The 26246-nt window shown below is 48.8% G+C and overlaps 1 protein-coding gene across 7 annotated transcripts in view; it reads left to right on the top strand.

Moving 5' to 3' along the window:
* LOC140845179 (uncharacterized) overlaps positions 1-18151 on the top strand; it is a 41367-nt gene extending 23216 nt beyond the window's left edge. For 6 of the 7 annotated variants that reach the window (XM_073218928.1, XM_073218934.1, XM_073218933.1 and 3 more), the window contains 12 exons: positions 7919-8007; positions 9181-9299; positions 10042-10316; positions 10535-10701; positions 10845-11170; positions 11896-12108; positions 12439-12542; positions 12979-13045; positions 13804-13866; positions 15157-15278; positions 15387-15490; positions 15858-18151. In XM_073218928.1, the coding sequence (XP_073075029.1) occupies positions 7919-8007; positions 9181-9299; positions 10042-10316; positions 10535-10701; positions 10845-11170; positions 11896-12108; positions 12439-12542; positions 12979-13045; positions 13804-13866; positions 15157-15278; positions 15387-15471 (1630 nt within the window). In that variant the 3' untranslated portion in view covers positions 15472-15490; positions 15858-18151. The remainder of the gene's footprint in view (positions 1-7918; positions 8008-9180; positions 9300-10041; positions 10317-10534; positions 10702-10844; positions 11171-11895; positions 12109-12438; positions 12543-12978; positions 13046-13803; positions 13867-15156; positions 15279-15386; positions 15491-15857) is intronic. The other variant, XM_073218929.1, reaches the window with a different exon arrangement.
* Positions 18152-26246: the final 8095 nt, after the last annotated feature.

Genomic DNA, 26246 nt, shown 5'->3' with positions numbered 1-26246 from the left:
GAAAGGAAAAAAAAAAGAAAAAACACGCGATTTTTTTTTTTTTCCTCTGGTGCCGGTCCCAGGCACCCGCGCACTGGTCCTGCTGCCCTGTCTCCCTAGCACCAGGGTCCCTGTCCTTTCAAGGCTTCCAAAAAGCACCCACCCACCGGTCCCGCATGGAAGGAACGCTCAATATTCTTTGTCCTCAGGCACTGGTCCCACGCACCCGCTCACCAGTCCTGCGGCCCTGCCTCCCTAGCACCGGGGTCCCTGTCCCTTCAAGGCTTCCAAAAAGCACTTGGCAAAAAGAGAGAAAAAAAAAGGGGAAAAAACGCGCGATTTCTTCCGTCCTCAGGTGCTGGTCTCAGGCACCCACCCACCGGTCCCACAGGGAAAAATGCGGGATATTCTTTGTCCTCAGGTGCCGGTCCCAGGCACCCGCTCACCAGTCCCGCCGCCCTGCCTCCCTAGCACCGGGGTCCCTGTCCCTTTTAGGCTTCCAAAAAGCACTCGCAGAAAAGAGAAAAAAAAAAGGGGAAAAACGCGCGATTTCCTCTGTCCTCAAGTGCCGGTCTCAGGCACCCGCCCACCGGTCCCGCAGGGAAAAACGGGGGATATTCTTTGTCCTCAGGCGCCGGTCCCAGCCACCCGCTCACCAGTCCCGCCACCGTGCCTCCCTAGCACTGGGGTCCCCGTCCCTTCAAGGCTTCCAAAAAGCGCTCGCCAAAAAGAGAAAAAAAAAAGGGGAAAAACGCGCGACCTCCTCCGTCCTCAGGCACCGGTCTCAGGCACCCGCCCCCAGGTCTCGCAGGGAGAAACGCGGGATATTCTTTGTCCTCCGGCGCTGTTCCCAGGCACCTCCTCACCGGTCCCGCCACCCTGCCTCCCCAGCAACGGGGGCCCGTCCCTCTAAGGCTTCCAAAAAGCGCTCGCCAAAAAAAAAAACTGCTCTGGTTTCTCTCCACCCGCCGGGAGCCGGGGGGAGGGGCGCTCGGGTCCCGCCGGGCTGGGGCTTGTATCTTACCCCCTTCACAAGGCGCTGGGTTCTTGCAGGTGTGGATGTGGTCTGGATGTTGTCCTGTGTCCTGTGGTCTCTATTTTAGGAAGATTTTTCTTTGTTATATTTTCATAGCTCTATGTGTTTTTGGGAGGAGATTTCCACTGCTCTACTCACGCCGCCATCTTGGCTCCCCCTCCCTTAGTTTGTTCTTTTTTAATTCCTTTAGGTGTAAAGTTAAGTTGTTCATTTGAGATCTTTCTTTTTTCAATATAGGCATTTATAACGATAAATTTACATCTTTGAATTGCTTTTACTGCATACCATATGTGTTGGCATGTTTTTGTTTTTGTTTATTGCAAGATACTTTCTGGTTTCCCTTTTATTTCTTCTTTGCTCTGTTGGTGGTTCAAGAGTGATGTTTAACTTCCAAACTTTGGGACTTCTCCAGTTTTCCATCTGTAACTGGTTTCTAGTTTCATACCATTTTGGTTGGAAAAGACAGTAAATATCATTTCAATATTTTAAGTTTCTTAAAACTTGCTTTGTGGGCCAACATATATGTTCTAGCTTGGAGAATGTTTCATGTGTGGTTGAGAAGAATGTGTATTTTTTTCTTATTTGACATAATGTTCTATATATGTCTTTAAGGTCCATTTGGTCTGTAATTTTATTCATGGTCACTATTTTCCAATTGAATTTTTCCAGTTGCTCCATCCAATGTTGAAAGTATGGAATTAAAGTTCCTTACTACTATTGTCTACTTCTCCCTTCAGTCTGTCAATATTTGTTTTAACTTTCTGGTGTTCGAATATTTGGTGTACATATAGTTACAAGGGTTTACTCCCTTGAAGAACTGACCTCTTTACCAATATATAATGAATTTATTTGTCTTTTATGACTGATTATACTGAAAGTCTATTTCATCTGATGTAAGTAAAGCAAAGCCTACTCTCTTTTGGTTACCATTTTCATGGAATGTCCTTTTCTTCCCTTCCCTTTCAGCCTAGGCATGTCCTTAAAGCTAAATTGAATTTCTTGTAAGCACCATATTGCTGGATCTTGTTTCTGATCCATTTGCCATTCTATGTCTTTTGTTCAGCAAAAAAACATTTATATTTTAAGTAATTGTTGATAGGTAAGGACTTTTTATTGTTATTTTGTTTGTTGTTTTCCTTTTTAAATTTTTTTTCCTTGCTTCCTCTCTTGCTGTCTTCCTTTAGGATTTTTTTGTCGTGGTATGCTTTCATTCATCTCTCTGTGTCTTTTGTGTATCTACTATAGAGTGCTTCTTTGTGATTATCATGAAGCTTATATAAAACACTTTTATAGACATGACAGTCTACTTTAAGCTGAAAACAACATACCTTCAATCACATACAAAAGCTCTACATTTTACATTCTCTTCCCACACATTTTATGTGCTGTTATACTTTGTCTCTTTTTTTATATTGTGCATCCTCTTACAAATTATTGTAGCAATATTACTGTATAATACTGTTGTCTTTTAACCTTTGTGCTAGAGGTAAAAGTTATTGCCACCATTATAGCACTAGGGTATTCTGAATTTGACTATATTTTTACATTTACCAGTGAGTTTTACACTTGCATATGTTTTCATGAGTTAGTGTCCTTTCATTTCAATTTGATGAACTCCTTTTAAGACAGGTCTAAAGGTGATAGACCTCCTTAGCTTTTATTCATGTGGGAATGTCTTTATCTCTTAATTTCTGCAGGACTGTTTTGCCTGGTATAGTTTTATTAGTTGGTAATTTTTTTGTTTCAGTATTTTGAATATATCATCCCACTCTGGGTTTGCATGATTTCTGCAGAGAAATCCACTGAGAGCCTTCTTGGTTCCTTTGTATGTGATGAATAATTTTTTTCTTGCTGCTCCAAAATTTTTCCTTTGACTTTTAACTTTTTGATTTTAATTTGTTTTACAGTAATCTTCTTTGAGTTGTTCTTGACTGGGTTTTTTAGCTTTCTGTTCCTGGCTATCCATATCTCTCCAAAGATTTGAGAAATTTTCAGCTATTATTTATTTAAATAATCTTTCTGCTCCTTTCTCTCTTTTTTCCTTCTGGGGCTCCCATAATATCAATATCATTTGCTTGATGATGTCCTATAACTCCTGTAGACTTTCTTCACTCTTTTTTCTTTTTGTTCCTCTGACTGGCTAATTTCAAATCAATAGTATTCCAGTTTACTAAATCTTTCTTCTGCAGGAGTGATTCCTTTGTTGAATTCATTTACTGAGTTTTTCCTTTCTTTTAACTGTTATCTTCAATAAAGGATTTTTGCTTGGCTCCTTTTTTGTGTTTTCTAGTTCTTTAATTATTTTCTTGTATGTTTTCCTGATTTCACTTAGTTGTTTGTGCTCTCTCGCATTTCACTGAGATGATTAGCTTGAATTTCTTTTGAATTTTTGTAAGGCAATTCATAGATCTCCATTTCTTTGTGGCTGATTACTGGAGCTCTGTTAGTTTCCTTTACTGGTACCATAGTTGCCTGATTCTTTTTGATCCATGCAGTCTTCGGTTGGAGTCTGTGCAGTTGATAAAGCAAACAGCTCTTGGTTGGAGACCATTTACAAGGTTGTTTTCTGGATCTGCAGTTGATGAGCTTGTTACAAGGGTCTTATGCAGGCATGGTCCCTGTCTGGTTCCTGGGTATATGGGACTCCCTTCGGTGCCTTGTTCAGTAGTCACACTCAGACAAGGGTCTGCTTCAGGGTCTACAGCTGGCTACTCAGACAGTGGCTCGTTATCACATTTGTGGATGGGTGTGATTCCTAGGAGGGCTCCTGCCAAGGTGGATCCCTGTGTAGGTGGTATACACCCTGACCTTTGAGTGGCTGGAATTGAGTCCCAGGGCTGTTTTAGGGTCTACAGTCTAGATTGAGGTTTGCAGATCTGGCTCTGGAGGCACAGATAGGTATGTATCCTGCCAGGGCCCTGGGTGGGCTCGACAGCTCTCTGCCTGTGGCTGCAGGGGCTTGATCCAAGTATGGGGCCATGTTGGGGTCTTCTTAGGCACAGTCTGGAACATCTCCTGCTTGGTCCCTGTGATATCAGTGATGCTTGGTGAAATATGGCTGGTACGAGCTGAAGCTGTCCCCGGAAGTTGGGCCCTTTTTTGATCTTCAGGAGCACAGGTGGGAATGTGTCCTGCTGATTCCCTGGTCCAGCAGAACTGCTGATAGACTAGCCGTGAGGAGGCTGGAGTCAAGTATAGGATCCCTTCAGGATCTCCAGGGCCATAGACAGGAGGGTCTCCTGCTGGTATCTTTGCCAGCAGGACTGTTAGTAGACTGTGGCTGAGAGGAGGCTGGAACATAATATGGGGACCCTTCTGGACTCTCAGACACAGAAGGGCATGTTCCCTGTTTGGTCCCAGGGCGAGTAGGACAGTTTAGGGTCCCTTTGAGGGGGCTAAAGCTGAGTATAGGCCCTGTCCTGGGTCTACAGTGTTGTGGATAGGATTGTCTCTTGCTAAGTCCCTGTGCCTGCAGAACGGACTGACTGTGAACTGTTGCTCATAGGGGCTAAATCACAGTTACATGGTACTTTCAAAATCAACAGTCAAACTGGCATTTCCTCTCCCCGGACTTACATCACAGATCCCTCTGCCACCAGCAGCCAACCAGGAGGCCAGGCAGAAAGTGATAGCTGGCCCCAACTTCTGTCCCTCCTGTCATCCTTTCTCCTGTAGGTGCTGCAGCACTCCGGGTGCTGCACCTTGTAGATCTGGAAGAGAATCAGATGTGAGCATAATGTCATCAATATAATGATACAGGTGCACTGTCGGCAGTTTCTCCCATGCTGCCAAGTCCTGGGCTACAAGTCCATGACATATGTTGGAACTGCAGAGGTGTCCCTGCAGATAGACAGCGAACATCCTCGGCCACCCTTCCCACATGAAGGCAAACTGTTCCTGGATCTCCTGTGTTATGTCAATAGAGAAGAAAGCATTAGCAAGGCCCTCAACATGATGTGTCACACCAGGGAAGTAAAAGGACTATGAGTGCACATTACGATGTCCACCTTCTCCAGCTCCTCTAGGGTTTCTCCGATTTCTTTGTGCCCCCTGGCAATACATACTGCTTAGCATTTGTCACTTGCCGAGGTACAGACAGAGCTATGGGTGAGTGCTTAGCAAGTCCCCTCCGAGCTGCCTTTACCACACAAATCCTCAGTCGGAACTCACCTGCAGTGGTCTGTAACCACAGGTCCTGCAGGGTATCCAACCCCAAAATATATTCAGGGATTGGAGAAATATACACAGTGCACTGCTTTGGGGGTAAATGCCCCATTCCCAAGGTATTTTGGGCTTTCTTCACTCTAACTGCCTTACCCCCATAGCATATATCACAGTGGGGGTCCCAGGAAACCACTCAGGGTTACCATAAATCAAAGAACATTCAGCTCCGGACTCCACCAGTGCCAGAACACATTGTACATTCACTGGCGACCAGTGAATTGCTAACTGTACATGTCATGTGGCCTCCAGTCCTCACCACGCCCACAAGGTGGAGGCCTTGACATCCCCCCCCACCAAGTCAAACCGCAATCCCCAATCACCCTCCTGTGGAGTCAGGGACCATGGAAGTCCTGCAGGGACATGGGCCAGGGGACAGGCTTTGCCTCTGGTTTCCGTGTCTTGTACTTCAGCGGCTTGGACCACTGCTTTGGCTTTAATAGGTGCCACAGTTCTAGGAAGATCCTACTAGGCTCTCCATGGAGTATTTCTTACACTGCCCCTGCCTTTATCAAATCAACCCATAATCTGGGTCCTCAAGACCTTCACAGGGCCCTGTAAACCTCTTTCAGCCGCGGACCATACTTCCTTCTGAGCTCTTCTGATTTCAGCCTCCCCCAGATCTGAGCAGCAGGAGTGACCTCACTTACGGGTTTTCCTACGTGGAGGAGCAAGAACAGTCACTAGGGACCCAGAGAAGGATGGAGGAGCTGTACGGAGCACCAGAGTCCTCATCCCCGTGGTGAACAACTCCTCACAGGGGCCCTGTCAGTCCACATAACAGCTCTCTCAGTAACTTTCCATGCCCAGCTCCCCAGCACCTGCTGGAGTGATGCACGTGTTTTCCAACTAGCAGGGAAATAAGGCAACTCACTCTCATTAGGCCAAACTGCCCTTAGGGCTGCAGTCAGGCAATCCAAAAGTACATCATTCCCTGGTGCTCATGGGCATTTTGTATCCTCTGCCAGAGAGATGGGTGAGTCATCAGGGAAGCCACTTTATTCATTTTGGACCCAGACGGAACAATGCCCTCTACACCTAAACCCCAAAGATGCAAAAGCCATGTACACAGAGGCTCCAGCTCGGCCTGGGTATAGTCGCTGAGCGTGGAGTGCTCGACAGTGGGGTGGGGTCTGCTCCACTCAGCGAGGAACCCGCGGTTCGCGTAACAAATCAGGCAGGCCTTCAGTATGGGAGAGTTGGTGCCTCAGGCAGCAGGCTCAGCAACAGCTCTGTCCTTGGTCCCACCCCGTCATTGTCCCCTGCACCTCCTACCCTGCTGTCTGCTGTCTCCAGGGCTGAAGGCACCACCCCTTCCTTCACCACCCCCATGGGCTCTCTATGTCCTGTTTTTCTGCTGTCCCGTCCTGTGCCACCAGTGTCTCTCAGCAGTGGGAGCTGTTTTCTTTCCCTTCTCAGACCACCCCACAACTCATCTTCCTGGACTCTTGCCATTGGAGGACATTTCTCTCAGTAACCCTTTCTAATGCTGCAAGAAGCAACCACCCCACTTTTCCTGCCATCTCATGGCCACTCAGTTCCCGAGTCCCTGATTTTACCTAGGGTTGACTCCACGGCCTCCAGTGTCCCCATTTTTCCCAGTTTCGGGGGAGAGGCCCACTCCTCCAGGAGGCACTTTCCCGCAGACACCATCCCCACTGTGGGATCTCCAGGTGAGGCCTCGCCATCCACAGGGGAATACCTGCCACCCCTAGGGAGGGTCCCCAGATGTATCCCCACCACCTCTAGGGAACTAAGTATATCCACACCATCTAAACAAGCAGTCCACACCAACAGGGAACCATGAGGACCAATTTCAGGTTCACCAGATCCTGCCAACTATGCCAGATATAGCCTTGGAGGGATAGATGTTCCCAGGCCAGGGCAAGTCACCCTATGAGACTGCAAAACCGAAATCAGTCAAGAGAAAGGGCAGGTAGGGAGAAAGGCGTTCATTTCTTACAGTCGCTAGCCAGGCTCAGCACCATCCAACTCCTCCAGCCACGGCTGATGCTCTCCTTCCCCTGCCCGTCCGTTCTAGCAGGAACTTTTCCAGATGCCAGACCAGGAATGTTACATACCAGGAATGGAGGGGAGGAGAGAATGGCCATTTCCTCTCCACCCCTTGTCCTGGAGGTTGCAAGACCCTGCACTGGTTACAACCATTGATCTGTAAATGGACTTAAAAGGACTGCTGGATTCCTTACGGGAAGAGATAACCACACCGAGAAGCAGATATCCAACCAAGAGATTTATTTAGCGGCAGCTACGTGGCTGCCCGTGAGAGTGAGAGCAGTAGCGCGGGCTGGGGAGCTTTGGCTTATATACCCTATTAAGGCACTGGCACCAGCTAATTGGCTATGGAGTCATTAGGGTTAGCTGGTGGCACTTTATTGGTCTGCGTCACAGGTGTTCACTTGTCGTGAGTGGGAAGCTGAACTTAATTCTGGGAAAGTGAAACTTAATGGCCACCACCTTAGATGGAAGAGTGTGGGGGTTGGGCACCAATTTTACTAACAGGACTATGGCTAGGTAGGAGGTTCTGGAAATTCTGCATTGACCCCCTTAGCTCTGTGCCCTCTGGAGCTTACACACAGGTTAGAGGAATGTAACAATAGATTTATACTAACTAGATGAAGCACTTGTGAAGTGCCAGGCCATCCAAGCCTTCTTTCTTCCCAGGGTAACTCCTTCAATGCTCTCTGTGACCTCACGTAGTCAAGACCCTACGATGATGGCCAAGGGACAGGTGGAGAAACTGTGCTACCAAGGTCGGTGACTCACCCACAGTCAAATGCCTACTAAGTGGTTAAAGCGGGATGTTGAAAATGAGCTAGTAGATCTTTATTCTGTGATCTTAACCACGACATTTGTTCCGTAAATATGTCACACCACGAACAAAATGGATGAACATATCCATTTTGTTGCTGCATCCAAACCCCACTGCCTTATGTCTGAAAAACAGAATATGTGCGTAGAAGCCGTGACACATACACACTGATATGGGCTACCAAGCTCACTGCCCTGGGCAGTGTCAGGACCCTTTAGTACAGAAAGCATGAAAAGTGGGGAAGTGACTGGTTGTCATGAAATGTGGCTGAGACAGCACATCCCCTTGGCTGTGCTGTTCACACCACACAGTGGTCGCAGGGTATGTGCTTCCTAGGAGGGATTACTGGGTTCAGCATACAAGGCTGCCCACCACATATGTCAACGGGAGGCCCTAGGGTATGGTCCTCAGAGAACGGAGACCTCTGTAAGGTGGATGCCTTGGAAGTAGATGACAACACCTGGGTCTCCTGTTATTGCCACCCCCTTCAAGGTGCACACATGAAAATGGCCTAGAGGCAGGGGTGACTTGCTCAAGATCACATGGCCCGAACCCAGGCCTGACTTGCGTGTTATTCAACGCTCCATGCCAACCCTGGTTGGCATTGTTCCATCTCTGAGCCTGTGTGTCAGACACACATGACACCAGCCCCCAAGAGTTGGAGGTGTCATCCATATATCCCTGAGGATGTACCTAGGGAGGAATGTCTGGCATGACCCTGCCTGTGCAGGTTGGGACATTGGGTAGCTCCTGGGAGGCACTGTGGGTTCAGAAGGACAGGGAACTGGTGAGAAAAAGAGGTCTGAACTCAGCTCGTCTCCTCAGAGCTGGGACCCTAGGGACATTGCCAAATAGTGAGGGGAGGGTTCTGGTGGAGATCTGTGTAGTCATGCATGGCAAGGGGTCCGGGAGGATGGGCAGTCAGCAGCCCAGAGGGGCATGTGGGCGTGTCTGAATGCAGGGAGGGGCCCATGAAATGGAACCTTCATGTCACTGATGACACGCCCAGTAGAACCTGAATTGTGACCTGGTGCCCAGTTCCTGGTCACAGACCCCAGTCCTGCTCACTTGACCGGAGACGCTCGACAGAGCAACATACGGTCTTGTTGTGCAGAGCCTTCTGAAGGCATGGAAGTCAGGGAAGCAAACAGGGGCGGTCTTCCTGCTCGCTGTGGGCGTTGGCTCAGAGACCACCTCCAACGCCTCTGTCCGTGTTGTCCAAGGAACCCCGAGGTAACACAGGGCACCCCAGAGCAGGCCACCCCAGGTCCAGGCCCCAAGTGTGACCCATCCCGGGATGACCTTCCCCCCGGCCCCTTCTGTGTGCGTGCGGTGGGTGTGGGGTATGGGCAGGACTGAAGGCTGGGGAGGAGGGGGGCCATTTCTGGGTGCCAGCATGTTGTGAGGTGATGGCCCCCTGGTGGGGCAGTCAGTGTCACACCTCTGGTCTCATCATTCAGGACATGGAGGTGAGTGTTGGGACCAGGTACTTCCACGCACGTGTTAGTCCTGAGCCCAGGGTTTGTCCTCTCCTTCCCTCAGTGACCAGTCGTATGCAGATGACCCTGTGCGCCTGATGTCAGGGGCAGGGTCTGAGGCCCACATTTCCTGAGGGGAGGTCCAGGCAGCCCCAGGTGGCACCTCCCAAGCTACTAGGCACTAGCTTTTTGGAGCTCCACCCAGGGGAGCGTGGAGGAGCTGGTGGATGGATTCACCTACTCCATCTCTCTAGGCCTGGGGCAGGCTGTCTACACCCAGGACCCCGTTCCAAACCTGGCAATCTGCCAGGGGCTTCCCCACGAGAGTGGTTGACAGTCCCACTCCAGAAGGCCTGGAATCTCATTCCCTGGGGGCACCCCTTCCCTCTCCTTGATCGCACCCCAGAGGGCTGGGGACTCTCGGGTGAGTTGCAAACCTCCCTCGTCCTGGTGGTTCCTGGGTTTCCCACTGACGATACACCCCCTGCCCCTTTCAGCATGAAGAGGAGTCAACTCTCCATGCAAATAAGATCCACAGGGGGAGGGCTCCCTGGACAGGTGTGAGGACGGCACAAGAGACCCCTGTGCTGGAGCTACAGCCGGTGTCACCTGCTTCAGCCCTGGGGCCCGGAGCACCTGCCGGAATGGCACCGGGCCTGGCAGAGCCAGTGCCAGGTCCAGAGCCCACCAGCCCCTGTGCGGCGATCTCGGACATCCCGGGAGTGGTCTCGGGCCCCGAGGTGGAGCCCCATGAGCCTTCAGAACCCAGCAGGTGACCCATCTTTGGATTCCCACAGGCGGGCTGATGACTGGGGACTTCTTATTTGGGAGGATGGGAGAGGATGGGGTCCCGGGACACACAGGGTCAGGAAGGGGGAGGAGCAGTTGCCTGGACAGGCAGGGGAATGCAGAGTGGCCAGGCCCACACAAGGGTGGGCTGGGACGGCAGTGTGGCTGGGAAGACCAGGCTTCACACTCTTCCACCCCCAGGCCTTCCCCCAGCCCCAGGATGGGCCAGGCTAGGCGCCATGCCTGGGAGCCCAATGATGTGACCAGCGTCCTCCATGGCAGCCAGCTTTCATCTATCCCAGAGGGCCGAGTCCTCCACCACTTGGCCCAGGAGGAGCACCTGGGGCCCACTGTGGCAGAGCCGGAAGGTGAGGGGCTGCAGCCAGGGAACCGTCTAGGGTGGGCTTCCTGGACCAGGGTTGCCTGCAACGCAGTGAGGGCTTTTCTGTCATTGTAAGGTGTGGGGAATCAGCCCCGGGGTGACCCTTTCTCTGTGTCCTCCCTGCTCCAGAACCACGGCAGACGCAGCTGGCTCCAGAGACACAGGGAGGGCCGGCTTCATGGCTAGAGCCAGTTCAGGAGCTCCCTGAGACCCCTGTGCTGGAGCTACGGCCAGTGTCACCTGCGTCAGCCCCCGCAGAGCCGGAGGACGTCCCAGCAGTGCCCTCAGCCCCACTGCCGAGCCCTGAGCTTGAGCCCCATGAGCCCTCAGGTACAGGGCCCAGGGCACCTGCCAGAATGGCACCGGGCCTGGCAGGGGCAAAGCCAGCTCCAGAGTCCACCCTCCTGGCATTCCCCCCCCGCCTGGTTGCCGAGCAGCTGACCCTGATGTATGCGGTGAGTGGAGCGGGATCGAAGTTGGGGTGGGCCTTCCCTGTGCCATGCGCTGCCCCAGACCTGCTGTCCCGATGTGCACTCCTGTGATCTGGGCCCACATGCCACCTTCCCACCATATGCCCTGAGAAACTCTCCTCACCCCCAAGCCTTCACTGACCACACGGACAGTAGGGCTGGCACTTAGGGATCCTTGCAGACCAATGAGAAATAGCAGAAGGAAGGTGGGCAGGGCCTGGCTGGGGTGGGAGGGGCAGTGTAGTAGAGGGGTGCTCAGAGAGGTGCTGCCAGGGCCTTAGGTCCTCAGGCCATTGGCTGGCAGGCCTCCACAGCCTCCGCACTTCAGAGGCCCCTGCCATGTACCTGACAGACAACAACAAAGGCCTGGTTGGAGTTGTTTTGGGGGTAACTGCACCTGAGTGGGTAGCGGGATCCACGGGGTGACAGAATGGGAGGCAGATGCCCCAGGTCGTGCAGGCATGAGCTGCCTTGTGCTGCAGGGAGGAGGTGAGGGAGGATGCCTGTTCTCAGTGAGGCCCTCTGTTCCCCACCATTGTGGGGTCCAGTGCATCCGTTCCCGGGTGCCTCAGTGGATGGAGTCCGAAGCCTGGACTGCCATAAGGCTCACACCACATCCTCAGTGGCCTGGGCTCCAGCTCTGACTGGTAACCACCTGGGTCCAGGGGCACCGTGGACACAGCTAAATGACACCCCCTTGCCATCCTCAGGAACTGTTCACCAAGGTGGCAGTGGACGACCGCATGACCCGCTGCGGGAGCCAGTCATACAACGGAAACGTTGAACACCTGGCCTCCACCAATAAGATCATAAAACAATTTCATGATGCAGCCAACATGGTCATCTCCTCCTGCCTCGGGGCCCCAGGCATGACGGCGCGGGACAGGGCCCGAGTGGTAGAGTTCTGGATCCAGGTGGCCAAGGTGTGCCATGGAACAGCCCCCAGGGTCCATCCTGGCATGTTGGGACCTTCTCCCCTCCTTGGCCAACTCTCAGGATGGAGTCCTACAGTCTGACCCTGCCTGGTCCCTGGGCCCCTCCTGCCAGGGACGTGCTGACCTGGACTCGCAGGCCCCGAGGGTGGGACAGCCATCCCTGGCCCCTTCCTTGGGTTGAGATACAGTCCTCCACCCAGGAGGGCTGCTCAACAGGTACTGGGTGTGCTGGGCTCCCTGGGTGCCTGTCTCCTTAAGGACAGGAGTTCATAGGGGGACAGAAGCAGGCCACGTTCTCAGCTCTGTCTTCCCTCCCAGGAGTGTCTGGACCTCGAGAATTTCGCACACCTCCATGCCATTCTCTTGGCCCTGCAGAGCCCTGCCATCAGTCGTCTGCAGTGCACCTGGGGACGTGTTTCCTGGTAGGTAGTCCTGTCACTAGGACCAGGGGACCTTAGTGGACCAGAGACACCACCCCTAGGTCTGGCAGTGTCCCCTCAGTCGGCTGGGGCTCCTGGGAGGCGGCAGACCCTGGGGACAGGGGCTTACAGGATGGCGGGCCCTCAGAGCCCCCGTGGGTTAGGCCAGCGGTTCCCCCTCAGGAATCGGGTTTCTTCGTCAGGTGTGGGTTGAAGCCAATGGGAGATGTTCAGCATGTGTTTTGCAGCAGGAGATCTCTGTCCCAAGGACAGCCACCTGTCCCAAAGCAGATCTGCCCCCAGGAGAACTGCAGGCCTCAGATTCCCCAGGACTAAGAGCCATGGTGGAAAGCCTCATGCAGGCTAGTGGAAAAGGGGTCCAACACCCCAAAGCCTCCACCTGTTGGCCACATGTCTCCCTCCTCTCTCCTCCCCTTAGGAAGAGCTCCAGGATGCATAAGAGACTTGAAAAAGAGAGGTGGCTTAACCGGAAGAGGCTCCTCAAGGTAAATGGAGGCTAGAGGTCTGGAGGGAGGGGATCCTTGGGGCAAGCCCTCTGCCGTGCTGTGGCCCAGCCTTGGGTGCTGACTCGAGGTGTGCATGGTGAGAGGGGACAGCTGATGGGAGAAGTAGGCTCCGCCTGGCCCCCAAGGTGTCCTGTTTGTCTCCCTCCCTGGCTCCACTTGACTGGGGGCCTGACATCCAGCGAGGACCCAGAGGACAGGCTCCTGTCAGGGCTGGGGCTAGGGCTGGCACTGGGCTGGCAGCAGGGGTGGGGCCTATGGCAGAGCAAGGTCAGCCCCTCCCCAGGGCCCCCTGAGCCCATCACTGCCCCTCTGAGGCCTCAGGCTCCTCATCTGGTCAGGGAAGGTTGTCACCCTGGGGTGCGGGCCTCCCAGGTGAGCAGGGTCCAGGGAGCACAAGATGGCCTTCAGCTTTGTGCCCATCCCACCCGGTCGTGTGAGGGGAGCCATGGTGATAGCCAGGTGACAGTGAGTGTTCAGGGCACCCTGGGAGGCAAAGGGAACTCCCCTGACACTCTGCAGGTGAGGAAGCCTCTCAGGACGGCCGGCAGTGGCCCAAGGACACCCATGAGTATAAGTGTGTGCTGGAGCTGCGATCGCCCTCAGCTGAGAGCCTGCTGGGGGTGGGGACAGCATAGCACCAGAGGACTCAGGCGAGGCATCCACCAACCAAGCTCTGATTTGTGGGAGGCCATGTGGGAGGGGAGCATGAGCACACCTGAGTGACCTGGACCTTGCAGGAGGCGACTTCCATGGTGACGCAACAGCATCGTTTCCTCCGGGAATCTGAGGATAGGCAGGAGGTGAGAGTGGCCTGGCCAGGGTCATGGCTGTGGGGGAGACCCTGTACTTGCTGCTGGTGCCACCAGCCCTGAACTGCCAGGACTGGGGTGACCAGGAGGGAGAGAGCAGCTGGGTACAGAGAGAAGTTGGAGGACGGGTGCAGGGACCACGGGTCTTGGGATTGGCCAAAAGCCAGCCCTGGGAGGGACAGGAGGGGAGAGCAGGGCAAAGGGAGGGCGTGGGAGGAAGCACAGGGTGGTCCAAGGGGAGCTAGGGGCTGCGAGTGAGGGGTTCAGGAGAGGCTCTATGGGCTCCCCTGAGGTAGACGGGGCACCTCCCCACCCCAGTGGCACAGCATGGTCCCCATCTTCGGATTGTTCATGGCTGGCCTCCTGGTCCTAGTCAAACCCCTGGAACAGAATGATGGGAATGAGGCCAGAGGGGCACAGGGTGTGCAGGATGGTGAGCTCTGAAGAGGAGAGAGACCCTAGTGAGCTGGAGCTCTCAGCACCAGGCCACCCGCCTCTTGGGAGTCTCCCCTCCACCCCAGGGGCTGGGCTCCTTGGAGAGGGCAGCCAGAAGGACCCCCTGCCCCCCTTAAGCCCCAGTCCCAGCCCCAGGGCAGGTGGGGCTGAGGGCTACAGGCTGCAGCCTCTGAGCAGGATGGCCTCTCCCTCAGGCCCTGCCCAGGGGGAGGGATGTTGCTCCTTCAAGGCAGGAAGCACAGGAGGGGGCTGCCCGTGCCTTCCTGCCTGAGGCCTCAGTCTCCGTGTCATCAGAGAGACTTGCATGGGAAGCTTGGCCTCAGCTCCCCAGTCCAGTCCCTCCTCCTCGGTACCCCAGATCCTGGCCTAGGTCTGAGTGCTCCAACTTGAGAAAGGGTGGGGAGGTTTAGGCCTCATTCTGGGTGCAAGGGGCTGTTTCTGATGCACTTTGGCTGCCTTGGTGCCTTCCAGGGTGACGGGATGAGACGGAGTTGAGCTACTGTAACACCCCGCCACAGAAAGTGAGGGGGGGGTGCAGAGCCCCTGGGCAGGACCCTGTCCGGCCCAACCCCTGGGTCTGACATGTCTTGAGAAGGTTAACACACCCAGAGCTGAGGACACTCAAGGCTTCGTCGGGTGGGGGATGGGGGTGGCATCAAGATGGCCTTCCTGGAGGAGCAGCTAGAGACCCAACAGTGGGAACAGGCAGGGCTAGATAGCATTGGAGGGAAGGCAGGTTCCCACGGGAGCAAAGATCAGGGACCATCCCATTGCTCCGCTCCTCACGCCCCTCCTTGTGTGCATCCTGTCCTTCCTCTGCCGCAGGAAAGTTCCATCCTACGTGAGATGCTCATACACAAGTACGTGGCCATGACGCATCACCTGCAACCCGAGGAGCACTTCAGAGCCTTCTTCCAGGCCGTGGAGACCCTGGATGACCAGAAGAGGTGAGGCTGGGCAGGACTCACGTGTGGGTTCCAGCTGCTGGCAGGCTCTGGGAGAAGGGCCCCTGACATGTGGCTCCAGGGACTCACAGGTGCCCCTCTGTCCTGCAGATACACCCTGTCCTGCCAGCTGGAGCCCCCAGGCCAGAGGGCCGGCAGAAAGGGACTCTTGTTCTTCAGGTCCCGCAACATTTAAACTTAGTGGCCAGAGTCAGGTAAGTTTCTGGCCTGGGGCCATTCGCAAGGGGTGGGCTGCTCCCCAGCCTCAGGGAAGCTTCGGGCCATGCTGGGTGTGGGGGGTTGTACTAAAGACAGGTTGGGCTGGGATTCTGCTCCACCGCGCAAACAGTCCTGTCAGGCTCAAGGGTGATTCCCCTCCCTCTCTGGGACCCAGTTTCCTCCTCTGTGAGTGGGTTATGCTCATGCGCCTCACTGTGACAGGGACCCCACGGGTGACGGTGATTGACAGGACCCTCTGCACAGGGCCAGGAGCACAGAGGGTAGTGAGGACAGGGTGGAAGCAGGATAACGGGGGGAACCTGGGATAACCTGCCTCTTCTGTTCACCTGCATGGCCCTGTAGCTGCTGTCATCAGGCCCACGACCCAGCTGGTACCCTGGCTGTGTGCGGAGGAGAGCTTCCCCTTTGGACAGGAGGCACCCGGCGCCCCAGGACCCTAGTCTGCTTCCTGCTCCTCTTCCTCCCGCTGCTCATCCTGAGCCTCGTCTGGGGCAGGTGCTCTTGCACCTCTTCCATCAGCAGACTTGGGCAGCTTCCCAGGCTGCTGCTGCAGGCTCAGGGACCCGTACGTAGCTGCAGCCAATGGAACAGACTGGAGAGCGCAGATATACATCCAAGTATATATATGGTCAATTAATACATGATAAAGGAGCCATGGACATACAATGGGGAAATGACAGCCTCTTCAACAGCTGGTGTGCGCAAATTGGACAGCTACGTACAAGAGAACGAAACTGAATTATTGTCTATCCCCACACACAAAAGTAAACTCGAAATGGATCAAAGACCTGAATGTAAGTCATGAAACTATAGAACTCTTAGAAGACAACATAGGCAAAAATCCCCTGAATATCAGCATGAGCACCTCTTTTCTGATTTCACCCATTTGCAGAGTATAACAACGAAGGAAAACTGAAAGAACAAAACAGCAACAGACTCACAGACTTCAAGAAGGGACTGGTGGTTACCAAAGGGGAGGGGTGAGGGAGGGCCGGTGGGGAGAAAGGGAGAAGGAGATTCAGGGGTATCATGATTGGCACACATGGTGTGTGGGGGGGAGCCGGGGGATAGACAGTGTAGCACAGAGAAGGCAAATAGTGACTCTGGCATCTTACTACACTGATGGGCAGTGACTGCAGTGGGGTATGGGGGGGACATGATAACAGGGGTGAATGTAGTAACCACATTGTTTTTTCATGTGAAACCTTCATAGGAGTGTACATCAATGATACCTTAATAAAGTAAGTAAGTAAATAAATAAATAATCTTACTTCTTGGCAAATAGTGAATCTGTGGCATCTTACTTCACTGATGGACAGTGACTGCAAAGGGGTATGGGGGGGAGTCAATAACATGGCTGAATGTATTAACCACATTGTTTTTCATGTGAAACCTTCATAGGGGTGTATATCAAGAATACTTTAATAATAATAATAATAATGAAGAATCTTACTTCTTAACTTCCTGGGTGTTAAAATTCAATCTCATCTTTAAGATGGGATCCTTCCTGCCTTTCACTATGTTGCCTGTGACTGGGTTTACTTGCCACATTAATTGCCCAGGTTATGTATTACTTGATTAGGGGCTGGAGGAGGAAAAGCAGCATCTGGGCAAAGTAAAAAATAAACTGGGCCTTTGAGCAGGCTAAAGTAAATTTTACAATAGCCTCATTTAATTGACACAATGAAGACATGGGCCATGCTGAGGCATTTTTCTTATCTCGGGTATGTATGTTCAAACATTCCAGGCCAGGTTACTCCTGGCTCCTTAGTTTTAACTAATCTTCACTAAAGAATGCTTATACTCCTAGGTTGATATTTTACTTTGGAGAATTAACGTGACTCTGATTTTGCTTAATTGTTTAATAGGGAGTTTTGGTAGGGGTCTTTTACCGGAAGCCCTCACGCTAGTCTGACTACACCCACGGTCCCTGTCTCAGAATCTCTGTGGCTAGTTATAAATTACTCAGCTGCAGACTACAAACCAAAATGACAGAAAGATATAAACTTTTAAATACAAGAAAATGCACTGTCAGTTCCGAGACCAAAGTAAAGAAACTTCATTCCCAAGTAGAGAAAACTGAGAGATACCTCATGAAACATTTTTTAATTTTAAAGGCGCTTCCTCCAGGCGGCCTCTCCCCTGCCGCCCCGACGCGGGTCACACTTGAATTTCGGCCCGCCCGGCCGTCGCCCTCGAGGCCCCCGCCTGATAAATCCACACAACGCAAAACGCCCGCCGGCCTCCCCGTCTGCACGGCCCCGTCCCGGGACGGCGGGAGCAGGGCGGCGCCGCGGGGCGGAGAGCAGCCGCGCTCACCAGCTGGGCACGGACGGAGGAGCAGCGGCTCCAGCGAGCCCCTCCCACGCTGCCCCGACGAACTTCGCCGGCCGCTTGGACGTCCGCTCTCGGCGCACCCGCTCCGCTCCCTCCCTTCCCGTGCGGCCCCTCCAGCGGGACGCGCCGACTCCCGATCCCCGGCCGGGCCCCGGGAGCCCACCACCCGCTTCGGCCGTTTCCCGGCCCCACGGGCCACGCGCCGCCCCCTCACCGGCTCCACCACGACCTCAGGCGAGGGCAGGGGACCCCGCGCCCCTTCCGGGTCCGGCTGCGCCCCGCAGCCACCTACCTTCCAGTCTGCAGGGCTGTCGCTGTCGCCTTCATCCCTGAAGTGGGTCCCGCTCTGGACCCTCCACCGCAGATCTGCAGCAGCGGGAGCCACTTCTCGGCCGAGCCCTCGACGGGCTTGGCGATGCGGTCGGCGTGGGACAGGTTGCCCCACGCGTTGCGCTGCTGCCCCTCAGCGGCCGCCGAGGCCGAAGGCACGCCCACGGCAGCGTAGGGGTTCCCGTTCGCGCCGCCCGACGGCGCCGGCTGGAGGTGGCAGAGCTCGACTGGCTGAAGTCCGGCCGGGGCAGCGGCTTGAAGTCCGGGTTGATCCTCACCACCTGGAGCGCTTCGGCCAAGGTGACCGCCGCCCTCCGCCGCCGCGGGAGTGCCGAGAAGCGGCGCCGTGATCCCAGCGGGCGTGAGGAGGCGATCCGAGGCTGGGGGGCGAGGTCGGTGCCGCCAGCGCACGCGCACCTAGAGGAAGGCGCAGCCGAGCACTTCGCGGGTCCATCAACATCTGGACTCCGCCGGTTCCGCTGCGCAGACGGGACGGCAGGGCGCTCCTTCGGACACAGCCAGCGGACCGAAGCATGCAAGGAGCCGCGAGAGGAGCCTCTCCCGGCGGTATTCTCGATGCTACTAACTGGAATACGGTGGCGGCAGCTCCTGCAGCTACTACGCAGCCGTCGGACTTAGGTGTCTCCGCGAGCGCCCAATGGCTGCCTTCGCCGCGGCACCGGCCGCCTCTGACTGACGGACCCTGCGGCCAATGATCCAACGGCGCTGCGCTGGCAGCCACTGGGAGCGTGGCTGGGTGGGGCCGGGGCGGAGGCCGCGCAGGGCTGTTTTTTTTTTTCACATCCCGGCTCGCCACCTGGAGACCGCTTCTGCTTTCCGGGCGCCTTCGCGTGTCTGATGCCCTCGACCGCGCGGCGCGCTGTGGCTGCCAGCCGCGGACCCGCGTGCAGGAGGCAGCGGCACTTTGGTTACTGCTGAGGCGCGGGGCCGAGCGCTCGGGGAGCCGGGGAGCCCGCCGCTCCGCCTCTCCCGACCTCCGCGCGCGGCCGGGACGGCGCGGGGTTCCACTCTGTATAGTAGTGCCACAGCATTCTGTGTATTAATTTTGTATCCTGTAACTTTGCTGAATTCAGATATTATCTAGAAGTTTTGGAGTGGATTCTTTTGAGTTTCTATTATATACAATATCATGTCTTCTGCAAACAGGGACAGTTTGACTTCTTCCTTACCAATCTGAATAGTGGTTTTTATTTCTACCTGGCACAACTTCATTGGGTAATTGCCATTCATATTGAAGTGCTAAGGTAACTAAAGTACTACAGATAAGTAACATATCAGGAATGTGCATTTTAAAATAAGTTATCTGGTCTTTTTCTTTGTATATATTTTTTTCAGATGGATTGCAATTACCGTGGATATGTTACAGGTTTCCAAATTCTCTTATGTCACTCAACACTTGTTCAGGACTCAGGTTGTAGCCTATATAAAGATATTCCATGGGCAGTATTAGGTCCTGGTAGTCTATGAGCTGACCCTGTTTTTCTTTACTTTTTTTTTTATTTTTTATTTTTATTTTGGTATCATTAATCTACAATTACATGAAGGACATTATGTTTACTAGGCTCTCCCCTTCACCAAGTCCCCCCCACATCCCCGTTCACAGTCACTGTCCATCTACATAGTAAGATGCTATAAAATCACTACTTGTCACCAAGTTCACAGTCACTGTCCTTCAACATAGTAAGATGCTGTAAAATCACTACTTGTCTTCTCTGTATTGCACAGCCCTCCCTGTGCCCCCACCAACACTATACATGCTAATCGAAATGCCCCTTTCTTTTCTTCCCGCCCTTATCCCTCCCTTCCCACCCGTTCTCCCCAGTCCCTTTCCCTTTGGTAACTATTAGTCCATTCTTGGGTTCTGTGCTTCTGCTGCTGTTTTGAGTGAAATCATTTGGTACTTGTCTTTCTCCGCCTGGCTTATTTCACTGAGCATAATACCCTCTAGCTCCATCCATGTTGTTGCAAATGGTAGGATTTGTTTTTTTTCTTATGGCTGCGTAATATTCCATTGTGTACATGTACCACATCTTCTTTATCCATTCATCTACTGATGGACATTTAGGTTGCTTCCATACCTTGGCTATTGCAAATAGTGCAGCGATAAACAGGGGTGCATCTCTCTTTTTCAAACTGGAGTGCTGCATTCTTAGGGTAAATTCCTAGAAGTGGAATTCCTGGAGCTGACCCTGTTTTTCTAGTTCTAGTCACCTTTATTATTTCAGTTCCCTAGAGGGTGAACCAGATTTCCAATAAGATAGAGTTGATCACTGTGCCAGCCTCTATTCCCGAAGGGAGGCTGCATATTGATTGTGCTGAGATCTGCTGCTTGAGGCTTTGAGCAATCCTGAATGCAAGAGGTGTTGACTGGTCTCTCTATACTCCTTTAGTTTTCCCAAATTCCTTCTTTTTACCAAGTTCTTGATTTCCTGTTATGCATAATAATTGTAGAATGCCTGGATATGATGGAAACTTTGGCTCTGCTCCCATTAATTTTTAGATGAGTAGTATCTTCAGCCCACACAAAGAAATTATTTAGGACATTGAACGTCATGCGGGCCTGTCTCATGTCTCACAAAGAAGAAAGGGACCTAAGACTAAGGAAGAGAGTGCCTAAAGGTCCTACAGGCTATCTATACCCGAGGAAGGGGTCTTAACCAGTATAAGCACATAGATCCATACTTTCTTTTAGATGTTCAAATATTTCTATTAGAATATTTGTAATATAAAACATTATGCATCCTGTGGTATTAGTGGTCCAGCTCTGGGGTAACAGAGGTAAAGAAGAATAAAGAGGTAGAGTAGAAAAACCAGGGTGACTTTAAATGTAAACAAAATATTCTGACCTAACTTTCTCATTAGAGTATTAGATTGTGGTTTTGGTAGAATCATTTCAGACTTGTTTGATTATTTTAACATTCTGGGGAACACTGCAGTTTAAAAACATCTCATATGGAATTGAACCAACAGAGACTGTATCAGGATTCTTGCACATCATTTATGAAGAAGAAAATGATAACCCTAATATTCCTCTCTTGGGAGACAATGACACATATAGCCGTAATAATTTGCAGTATCAAGACAGTAAAAGTTCAGAAGTAACTGTTGGCTTTTTAATTTTATCTTATTCGGTATAATTTTGTGAAATGAAAAGCATTTTCAGAGCAAAATTTGGTGACTTGCAAATGTTAAAGTCATTTTACTTCATGAAGGCCCTGCATGATTTTTAAAATGGATAGAGAACGAAATTAAGCTTTTTGTTATGCTTGTTATTAGGTGAAAATTTAGCAAGAATGTAGGTAATTAATCTTGGAAACAGATATACGAACATAGGATTAAAGAAACCAAAGACTTAATTTTCACATGTGGGCATTTGGATAGTTAATGTAAATTATTTCATTTCCTGAATTATTGTGATAATTTAGGTGAAAATACTATGTCATCTGGATTTCTAAGTTAAGTCTTTGTTTCATTAGAGTTCAGAAATGAATCATATTAGTGGCCTACATAAGGTGCATATAAAGCAAAGTGATGAATTCTTCCTCCACAAAGACCTGTAAACTGTCATAGAAACATTCCCAGCTCAATTGAACTGCCATTGATCATAGACTTTAGTAATATTTTTCTAAACCATATTTTTTTATCATAATATTTGGTAGTAGGAAAATGTGCCCACATGGAAGGTTACTATGAAAATCCAAGAGTAAGGAGAGAAAGATTTATGTTATAAACTTAATATTTCCAGTTTCAGCTATTGCTAAACTCAGATGATTCCTGGGGATCTCATTGAAAATTCTTACTAACCATGGGCACTTTTTGGCCTGGAATTTTCTTAATAGTACCTAACTTTTGTTTTTGAAAGCAGTCTTGTTATGTAATCAGTAGCGACACACCTCTCAATTTATCTCTGAACATAATTTCAACAGAAGGTAAATTTGGGCAAATTCCTCAGAATTCACGTGTGTTTTTCAGAGACCCAGAATTTTTAAGTTACTTCCTCGATATCTTGCAATGCATATTGTTGTGGATAAAAATCTGGTAGGTCCTTTTTTATGCATTGTATTTTTAAATGATTTACATTTGTCTGTGATTTCAATAATGTAATAAAAATTTTGACCTTTTTTGGATAAATGTTTATTTTGCTTTTGCAGTTAAGTTCTTTGAAATTGTAAATAAACCAAGTGTTTGTTGATTCATTTATTATATGTATACGATGTCTAACTGCTTTTGTAAAGTGAAACATCTTTTCATTTACTAAAACTTGTCAGTTATTTTTCTCATTTTCAAGGAGACTGCCAGTGAAAGTATAGATTAGAGCTCTCTCTTATTCAGCTAAGTCAGTGCCTTTTTCATGTCTATAATTAATCTTTTTTTAGGGGGGTGGTTTCTATTAGATTAACTTCTCATTTTATCCATGTTATTTTCCTAATATTGTGTGTTCTTGTAGACCATGAAACTTTCTTAAGACAATTATCCTGAATTCTTCTGAAGCATAACGAACAAGTTCTTACATGGTGAACAAATTCTTACATAGTGAATAAGTTTCTGATAGTGTCTAATCTTATTTCATTAGGGTCAGTTATTAAAGCTATAGGTTTCCTTTGGTAGCTTGTTTTCCCTTTTTTCCTGATCCTTTGAATCCTTATGACAAAATCCATTCATTTGAGTAAGTGGTCTCCTCTAGTTTGTGCTCTGGTAAAAATTAACCCCAAAATCTTAGTGGCCAAACACTGCTTATTTTCCATTCATGCAATGTCAGCCTCTCCAGGACAGCTGTTTTCCAGGTGTTGGCTCAGTGCTCCAGAATGCTTAGATAAAATTATTTTGGCATTTTTATATTGATAGCTTCTTTTCCAACTGTCAACCCAATAGAATAGCACACCAGAGACCTGGACCGCAGTAAGGAGATACTGCCCATCTGAAGCGACATTCACCACTTTTGCCCTCATTTTATTGACCAGAATGAATCACCTGGCTATGTCTGTCTTTAAAAAAGAAAGGGTTCCTGCACCTTAGAAGAGAACTGAACATTGGTAAATAAGGATAATGCCTAGTACCAAAACTAAACACAAAGGGAATTCATATTCTTGAAAGAATTTGCTATTAGAAAAGTAAGGGTGAAAAATGTATGAACAGGGTTTTCAATGGAAAAACTGTAAAAAAGAGAAATGTAAGAGAACAGGCAAATAGTAAGAGCATAAGTTGATGATAAACAGAAACATTAAATCAGTAAGTAAATTGACAACTGGTTGGTACAAAAGAAAAAAATGGGTAGAAAGTATTAGGCAAAAGAGAAGTAAACTTGTTAGGGTACTAAAAAGGATAAATGATGTAACTATGGCTTTGGAGAATAGTAAAACAAACCAAATTCAATATTAAAACAAATTTGCAAGTGCAAATTTGATTGTGTTGTATACCTTAAACTTACATGATGTTATATGTAAATTATATCTCTAAAAGCTGGAAAGAAAGAATTTGGGTCAGTTACCAGTATTAGGTATAGCTTTGAAAGAGAGTTCTTTAAAACATTTCAGGAAGTCATAGTTCATATGCTAACACTAGTTCTAGGATATAGGAAAAGCATGGTACTTAAATTTATGTGGACTGCGAATATTTACTAAGCAACATTCATTTGCTTAATTATGACAGTGTGTACATGCACACACACATCTTAAAGCCACAAACTTCTAAACAAAATGTTGCATTAATTTTGATAGTATATTAATAGAATACAATGATCTGGTCAAGAAATATGATGGTTTAATATTAAATAATGTTACTGAAATATGTCAAAAGACAAAAATCATTATGAATCTTTATCAAAAAAACCTTTGATAATAATTGAGCTCCCAATTTTTTTTTTTGAGAGGGCATCTCTCACATTTATTGATCAAATGGTTGTTAACAACAATAAAATTCTGTGTAGGGGACTCAATGCACAATCATTAATCCACCCCAAGCCTAATTCTCATCAGTCTCCGATCTTCTGAAGTATAAGAACAAGTTCTTACATGGTGAACAAATTCTTACATAGTGAATAAGTTCTTACATGGTGAACAGTACAAGGACAGTCATCACAGAAACTTTCGGTTTTGATCACGCATTATGAACTATAAACAATCAGGTCAAATATGAATATTCGTTTGATTTTATACTTGATTTATATGTGAATCCCACATTTCTCCCTTTATTATTATTATTATTTTTTTTATTTTTAATAAAATGCTGAGGTGGTAGGTAGATGCAAGATAAAGGTAGAAAACATGGTTTAGTGTTGTAAGAGGGCAATTGTAGATGATCAGGTGTGTGCCTGTAGACTATGTATTAATCCGAGCTAGACAAGGGCAACAAAACATCCACGGATGCAGAAGATTTCTCTCAAAACAGGGGGGGTGAGGTTCTAAGCCTCTCTTCTGTTGATCCCCAATTTCTCACCTGATGGCCCCCCTGCGACTGTGCCTGTCTTAGGTTGTTCTTCCCTTGAGGAATCTTACCCGTCTCTGGCTAACCAGTCATCTTCTGTGAACTCCCAATTTTTATAAAAACTTCAGTATAAGGAGATTTACTGAACCTGTATGTAGTGAACTGATAAACATTTAGTAAATAGGTGTTTCTGAACATGACCTAGAAGAATACTAATCTTAAACAGAGCTCCACTTAATAAATATTTGAAGTTTTCCTGTGAAAAATTGGGAGCACACCTCATATACCTGGCATAACCATTGGTACTTAATGTTGTCCTGACATTTTAAAGCAATTAGACATAGAAAGAGATTATTGAAATAAAGATTACATTAGAGACCAGTTAATGTGGTCATGTGAAAGGATGTATTCAAACACAGAATCCAGGATCACTTCAACAGTGAACCTGTCTTGAAGGATTCTCCCTCTCTCTGCTTATATTTTTTGATTTGTAATATTTTAGAAATAAGTTATTTTTTGAAACATCACATTTAAAAAAATGTGGTACCATATTCATCAACAATAAGTAATGCCACAAGTTGGGTGCATTAACCATTGTTTAAAAAACAAAGCTGTTAAATATGTTTATGTATTTTTATAGAAATTAACCTTTTTAAAAATTTATAGAAATATCTATAATTATATGTATATATATAATTTATCAAGTTATAAATTAAATTTATTCATTTATAAATTATTTTAATCATTATTTATGCACCAGTATTGATTTTCTGGATTTCAGTTGGAATGTAGGCTATTTTAGAATATAGCTAATTGTACATTTAAAGGGTATATGATGTGTTAATGACATCCACTAGTTTTTAGAAAAATTTATCTTTTTCAGTTTGATTACATGGGCGTTGATATCGAGTCTGTAATGCAGAAGGTTATTCAGATAATTGGCTTTGTTAACACTGTAAGTTTTGAAAAACTTTTTTGTTTATATATTTCTTAAATATAGGCAATATTAATTGATGTGCACAATATTTTGCTGTGCTGTTGAAGAGTTTCCATAATCAAAATACTGAATTAAATGTCTTATGTATATTTTTATAAAAGTTTCATGTTGAACTTAATTAATGTTTTCATTTATCTTTTACTTTTAGATGCTTAACCAGTTAAAACTGACTGGTATAATATCTTCTATAGAAATATGATCACATAAAAACAAAATTTCTACTACAGGGAATCCTAATCATATATTATCAAGATTTTTAGAGTGGATATATAACCACCTCTACAGACCTCATCATACTGCATACTTACTTGTGTGAGTATAGTATTCCATATTTGTACAGCATCAAAGGAGCAACCCAAAATGATTTCATATGCTAATTCTGAAAAATAAGCATTTCCTTCCTTTATACTACGTTCTATAAATTTGACAGACACCTTGGGATGGGGAAAAATAGTAGTTAAAGTACTTGTCCTCAAGGAACTAGTGTGAGACAAGACTGAAAAACTTTTATCAACAGATATAAAATAATCTGATAAAGGTAAAATTTCATGAAAGTATTGAAATAACTGAAGATTAATTATGGATGTGACAGTTTCTTTGATTTCTCTTGTCTTATGAACTTT

Source organism: Manis javanica, chromosome 12 (genome assembly GCF_040802235.1).
Source record: "Manis javanica isolate MJ-LG chromosome 12, MJ_LKY, whole genome shotgun sequence".
In the NCBI taxonomy this organism is placed as follows: domain Eukaryota; kingdom Metazoa; phylum Chordata; class Mammalia; order Pholidota; family Manidae; genus Manis; species Manis javanica.
The sequence above is the reverse complement of the archived record's forward strand: the minus strand, read 5'-3'. Positions and strand labels throughout refer to the sequence as shown.